General features: G+C 41.4%; 1 protein-coding gene across 1 annotated transcript; it reads left to right on the top strand.

Annotated features, from left to right (window-relative positions):
* Positions 1-914: 914 nt before the first annotated feature.
* On the top strand, positions 915-1,295 carry LOC309382233 (histone H4). Its single transcript, XM_081933819.1, has one exon. The coding sequence runs from the start codon at positions 928-930 to the stop codon at positions 1,237-1,239; it is 312 nt and encodes a 103-aa protein (XP_081789945.1). The 5' UTR covers positions 915-927; the 3' UTR covers positions 1,240-1,295.
* The last annotated feature ends 5,885 nt before the right edge of the window (positions 1,296-7,180 follow it).

Here is a 7,180-nt window from a genome sequence, read left to right as displayed (position 1 = left end):
CAATTCCTTCTATGGCTCTGCCTGAAGGAGGAAGATCTTTGTTATGTAGAATAGACTGGCCCAGGTCTTAATGGCCCATTGACAAAGGTGGGGGATTGAGTTTCTGCCTCCCTTTTAGGGGAAATATTTTACCCTTTTAATATTGCCTAAAATATCTTATTTTTCTAGGAGAGGGGTGGGTTCTAATTTCCTACAAGATATTACCGTGCCTTGTTTGCAAGGAAGCTTTCAGGACAGAAATGAGCTGAAGAGTCTTAAATGTTTCATAAATCAACAGTGCATTGGAGTAAGCAAAGCAATACCAGTGTGGCATCTGCCTCAAATGGTTTTCTAGGGAGGATTCCACCTACTGGTAGTATAATTGACACTGGTATCCAGTAAACCTTGTCAAGTTTTGCATTAATGAGTTCTAACATCGGAGAGAAAGAGCAAAAGAATCGAATGTTTCAAAGACGTTTCATCTGAATTCTAATGAAGGCAGGCTGTGAGGTACAAATATGTTTCATATAAGGCTGCCTGGATTTATAATAATCTCCATTAAGAAAAATCCTAAATAATATTGTGACATCTATTATGTTTAAACACCTATATGTCATTTGGATAAAATTCTATCCAACCGTCTATCCACTCTTATTTATCATAGAAAGCAGCATTTAGAGGAAATGGATAGTAGTAACCAGATGTGCTGGAATATACTTAAGTTTCTCTGAGCTGTAATTGGACACTTTCCAATGAGATCTGATTGGACAGCTTTGTCATCCTTCGGAAGACGCCCAGACGTTTTTACAGGTTGGCAACAGGGGGCGGGGCGGAGTGGGAGTAGACTGTTCTCGTTCAGAGTTTCCACTCTGGTCCGCCTCCAGACTATATTAAGTTCCTGGCACAGCGCCTTTCAGTTGTTATCGGCTTGGTGGTTTAGTTGCTAGGATGTCTGGTCGTGGGAAAGGAGGGAAAGGCTTAGGGAAGGGAGGTGCCAAGAGGCACCGTAAGGTTCTTCGCGACAACATCCAGGGCATCACGAAGCCTGCCATTCGCCGCTTGGCTCGTCGTGGCGGAGTGAAGCGGATCTCCGGGCTCATCTATGAAGAGACCCGAGGTGTCTTAAAGGTCTTTTTGGAGAACGTTATCCGGGATGCGGTTACCTACACCGAGCATGCCAAGAGGAAGACGGTGACTGCTATGGACGTCGTTTATGCTTTGAAACGCCAGGGTCGCACCTTGTACGGTTTTGGTGGTTAAAAAGCTGCATTTCCCCCTGCTGACAAAGCAACCCAAAGGCCCTTTTCAGGGCCACCCACGCAGTCATTTTAAAGAGCTGTTTTCATTTGGGGGGGGCTAACGTAACTATTGTAAACTCATCACGATCTACAGTGTTAGTAAATAATTAACTGAGCAAATGAAACTGCTTTATTTCGTTTTTAATTTTTTAAGGTTTGTGAAAAAAAGGCTTGTTAAGGTTTTATCATTTTTAAAAGTATATTTTCAAGGCTTATCGCATGTTTTTATCTTTGCGGAAAGACTAGTTATTAGGGGAGAGACGGGTGAAATCGACATCATTTTCGACATCATTTCCCACGTTCATCGGGGGACAAAAGAAAAGGAAAACGGATGTAGATTAATTACGCGCCACAAAGAATCAGTACTGCAGCGCGGCAAATTCAAACCTCGTTAATTGAACCGTAAGATTTATGTGAGAAATTTGCCACAAGATGGCAACAGAGGACAAGGAATGCCGATTCCAACCCTCCGCCCCGCCCCCCAAAAGCCCCTCCTGAAAAGATCTGTACAATAATGTGAAAAAACTACAATATCCATAGCTACTGTTCAAAGGCTTGGCAGTAGTGAAACTGGTGACTAGATACATTTCCATCCTTCCGAGGCCAGTAAAATGAGCTAGATTGTTTGGGGCAATATGCTGACTCCTTAAAACTATTTAGAGCTGCAAAACATTATGAAGTGGTATGTAAGTCTAAGTGCTATTGCTATATAGCAATAGCACTTGGACTTATATACCGCTTCATAGTGCATTACAGTCCTCTCTCAGCGGTTTACAGAGTCAGCACATTGCCCCCAACAATCTGGGTCCTCATTTACCCACCGCAGAAGGATGGAAAGTTGAGTCAACCTTGAGCCAGTGAAATTTGAAGTGCCAAACTGCAGCTAGCATTAAGCTGAAGTAGCCTGCAGTATAATATATAATATATCCAGGGAATAGTTATGGCTTGGAATAACAAGGAATCAAGTAAAAATACTCATATCCTCAATTGCTATCAGTGATTTAGTTTTCCATTTGCTTAAGAAGTTCTGCATTTTTAAAGCTAACCAAAACCCTATAGTTACTATAGAGAGGATATATTTACATCTGAATGAATTTGGGAAATATAGTGGATTACAAATAAACTGGGGAAAATCAGAAATGATGTTATATAACCATAGTAAAGAAGTGGAGATATTGAGAGGGAAATATAAATTAAAAATAGGAGATAGTATTAAATGTTTAAATATTCAAGTTAAATAAAATAAATTATGAAAAATAAAGGTATAAAAGAAAATAGATAAATATAAGAAAGTAAAATTATCATAGTTTGGAAAAATTGCAATGATAAAAATGAAACTTTTACAAAAAAAATTGTTTTTGTTTTGGATGATCCAAATTAAATTCTCGGATCAAGAATTAAAGCAAATACAGAGGCTGCTGGAGGTGTATTGTAATGGAGGTAAGAGAACAAGTATAAGTAAAGCATTATGGTATGAACCATTTAAAAAGGGTGGGTTAGGTCTTCCAAATATTAGAAATTATTGGGAACTAATCAATTAAAGGTGGTGCCACATATTATAGTAGTAACTAGAGATTTAATATGGAGAATATAGTTGAAAGTTAAGGGAAATAGGTGATCCTATAGAAACATATTGGTTTAAAAAGGATATTTAAAAAATTGTTAGGAGGATACAAAATCCCTTTAAAAAATTTTTGATGGAATTATGAACTAAATAGAGATACCGGCTAATGCCAGGAATCTCTCCTTTAATACCGGTGGCGGAAATGGAAAATTCCCTAAGATTGAATTGAAAGAATGGATTAGTAAACTAAATTTAATTGGGAAGACTGGAAGAACAAGATAAAGTATATAACACAACTAAAAAAATGTTTTAGCAGATATTAAATTGGTTGAATTTAATACAATTAGAGAAATGAATAAAATTGGAAGAAAGGTTCAAGAAGAAAGACAGCTAACGAAATTTGAAATGATTATAAAAGAATGTGAGATGAACAAAGAATATATAGGGAAAGGAAGAATAGGGAAAATGTATAGAATATTAACTGAATTAGAAGAGCAGGCAAAAGGTTTAAAATTAATTTGTAAATCAGATGGGAGAAATAACTGATAATGATTGGAAAAGTTTGGAATAAGAATGTGTCAGTTAGAGTTAAGGAAAATGGATGGTCTCCTTATTCTCTCAAAATTAGTTCCAGAGCAGTAGTAGGGTTCTTCACACAAGCTGTTTACAGTAGAGCTTATTTATCCCACCAAAGCACTAAGATACCATATTGATTCAAAGGTTGTGTAGGAAGTTATCACCTAGCCCTCTCCCAGAAAAATGAAATATCCTAGGAAATATTGAAAAGGCAGAATATTATATTTTCCTGGATGTGAAAAAAGGGAGAAACACATTTTAAACACAAAGTAAATTCCTACAGCTTCCAGCCCATCCCCACTTTGTCAATGGGCCATTAAGAAGACTAAGCTAGTCCACTTTACATAATAAAGAGTTCTCCTCTTCAACTCCAGAGTGATGGGATAAGGCAGGATAATATAAGCCTTCATTCAACTGACCACATGGCATCTGAACTCAATCAAACCTGAATTCTAAATAGCCTGTAGAGGGTTGCCCTTGCATGGGCCCATGGGAGTCTGGCAACCAATCAGAATACATTTCTTACACAGGAACAGGAAACAGATAGGTGGGGCCGAACTGATTATAAAAAATTCCCTGCAAGCCCTTCTTGAGTCCTTCTCTTCCCTTCTCTTCTTCTCCACCAACATTGAAGCATGTGATCACCTTTTCTGTTCAGGACTCAAGCCATGCGGTCCTGTCCACCATTAAAACCATCTTTCCAAGCAGCCTCCATGTCTCCAGTGTCTTTTTCCCCACTTGGAGCCGAACCCAGAAGGACATTTCTTCCAACAGTTGCATCCTAACAACATCTAGAGCAGTGGTTCTCAACCTTCCCAATGCCGTGACCCTTTAATACAGTTCCTCTTGTTGTGGTGACCCCCAACCATAGAGGAGCAGTGTCTCAGTTCCTAAGACCATTGAAAATATGTGTTTTCCGATGGTCTTAGGCGACCTCTGTGAAAGGGTAGATCGACCCCCCAAAGGGGTCCCAACCCACAGGTTGAGAACCGCTGATCTAGAGTAAAGATAAGATCCTTTGATTCAGAAACATTTCAACTAAAGAAAAGGCAGTAGCATGCAGGAGGGTCCTTTGTCCCCAAAATGAGTTCCATTGCTGAAACTGACCTGCTTCTAGCTATCCATCACTTTTCCACACGAACATTATTTGTAAGTGGTGCCTGTCAGTGACGTGGCTGGTGAGGCACTGACACAGTGGTGGGTTTCAAATTTTTTTAGACTTCAACTCCCAGAATTCCACAGCCAGGCATGCTCAGTTCCGATTTAAAGTGACAGCATTTGTTTTTCTCCTTTGCGCCCTCTACTATGAGGCAGGAGAACTGCATGCCTCACCTATGTCAGGAATGTTTAGGCTTTTAGCCCTTGCTTAACTTTGCTCGAGTGATCATAAAACGCCTAAAGTCAGACTAGATGAGGCATGCAGTTCTCCTGCCTCATAGTAGAGGGCACTTTTTTAGAGGCTTTTTTAAAACAGTTAAGCAGAGTCATCCAAGGTGAAGCAGCAACTAGCTCAGCCTGACCTCAGCTCTCGCCTTTTCCCTTTTATATATTTTTTTCTTTTCATGATGACAGTGGTGAGGCTGTGCCTCCCCTGCCTCCCCTGACTGCACGTCACTGGTGCCTGTTATTGTTATCTCTTAGATAATAATGCAGATGATTTAAACTTATATGTTTAGAAAAGGTTTTGGAAATGAAGGAAATGGCTATCAATATATCTAGCATAACCCACTATTGGCTTTGAAACAACCAAAAATGGAGACAAGCTCTAGCCAAAGGGTTTTTAATATTAACATGAATATCCTGCAAATAGGCAAAATGATACAGGTAGTTTTCAATTGTAGGGAGTTAGCCATCTACCCATCTCATCACATGACACCTGGGAAGATTACATCACCCAGCAAGGCTCAACCAAGCCTCGGACACAGACAGCCTACAAAGTTAGCTAAGACCCCCACCCCCTGGGAGTCTGCCAGCCAATGGGATACATTTTTTGTACAGGAACAGGAAACTCTAAGGGAGGGCCCAAGAGAGTGTATAAATATATCCCTCTCTCCATTCCATATGTGTGGGTTTTTTTTTTGCCTAGGTCCATGATGGCTCCACAGGTGGCACATGGAGGCATTTGTTAGGGCACACAAGGCGTTGCCCTGTCAGCTCCAGCATGCATGCACACACTGGCCATCTGACTTTGGCTTTCTTTTAAGGCTGTTTTTTGCCCTATGGAGGCTTCCTTGAAGCCTCCTGAAGCATGAAAAACCTGCCTTACGGGCAAACCAGAAGTTCAGGAACGGACTTCCGGTTTGCTCATTGGGCTGTTTTTCACCCTCTGGAGCCTTCAAGAGCGATCCTGAAGGCACCATGGGGCAAAAAACGGCCTTACCGGCAACCAGGAAGTTCGGGAACAGTGACTTACGATTTGGCTGTAGGGGTGTTTTTTGCCCTCCGGAGCATTCAGGGAAGCCTCTGAAGGGCCACCAGGGGGGCAGGGAAGGCTGTTTTCGCCCTCCCCAGGCTCCTAGAAAGTGCACCAAAAGTGTGTGGGGAGTGCTGGTTGTGCACGTATATGCATGGGTGTGTGGGTATGTTGCACGCGCATGTGCACTGGGGTCACGCATAGCATTGTTAGAAGAAATGTCCTTCTGGGTTCAGCTCCAAGTGGGGAAAAAGACACTGGAGACATGGAGGCCAGGCTGCTTGGAAAGATGGTTTTATGGTGGACAGGACTACATGGCTTGAGTCCTGGACAGAAAAGGTGATCACATGCTTCAATGTTGGATGAAGAAGAAGAAAGAGAAGGAAGGGCTGAAAGTTCTTGGCTTTATACTCTCTGTTCGGCCCCATCTCTCTATTTCCTGTTTCTGTGTAAGTCCCTGGATTTATGCCCTCTCTGTCTTTGATCTTGATCTTGTATTCTGATTGGTTGTCAGACTCCAATGGAGCCATGCAGGGGCAACTCTCTAGGCTTTGTTTTGAGTCCAAGTTTGAGTTTCCAGATGCCATGTGGTGAGTGGGGTAAAGGGCTAATACTATCATGCCTTAATCCCATCCGTCTGGATCTGAAGAACTCTCTATTATGTAGACTGGCTTGAGCATCTTAATGGCCCATTAAGCAAAGGGGGGTTATTAAGAGTGAGTCTGTTTCCTGCCTAAAAACATGTTTCTCCATTTCTGATCCAGGGAAATATGATTTTCTGCCTTTTCAATATTTCCCAGGATATTTCAATTTTCTAGCAGAAGGGTGGGTTTTAACTTCCTACAGCATTGTGGGTGTGGGAACACCTGCACACAACCCCCCCCCCTGCACTCGCCCCTCTTTTGGCCCACGATCCAAAAAAGTTTAGCCTGGCCTAGGTCCTCAAATTATGTGGTCCTGTCTGCCATTAAACCATCTTTTCAAGCAGCCTCCATGTTTCCAGTGTCTTTTTCCCCCACTTGGAACTGAACCCAGAAGGACATTTCTCCCAACACAACTTATAACCATTTGTTTAGTGACCGTCTGCAGTATAGCACTGACATCATTTTTCACACAATTGCTATGCTTGGCAATTAGTATGTATTTGTGGTGGTTGCAGTGTCCTCAGGTCATGTGATCACCTTTTGTGATTTTCAAATGAGCACACTCAATGGGGAAGCCAGATTCACTGAACAACTCTGTTACTAATTTAACTGTAGTGATTCATTTAACAACCATGGCGAGAAGATTGCAAAATGGGGCAAACTCGTTTAATAACTGCCTTGGTTAGCAAGAAAAAAAAAATTAGGC

This window comes from Natrix helvetica (genome assembly GCF_964273705.1).
Source record: "Natrix helvetica genome assembly, chromosome: Z".
NCBI classification, from domain to species: domain Eukaryota; kingdom Metazoa; phylum Chordata; class Lepidosauria; order Squamata; family Natricidae; genus Natrix; species Natrix helvetica.
This window is presented reverse-complemented; position numbering and strand designations above follow the sequence as displayed.

Bases quoted from the DNA above. Each gene is read 5' to 3' on its own strand.
- LOC309382233 (XM_081933819.1), top strand. From the start codon at position 928: ATGTCTGGTCGTGGGAAAGGAGGGAAAGGCTTAGGGAAGGGAGGTGCC.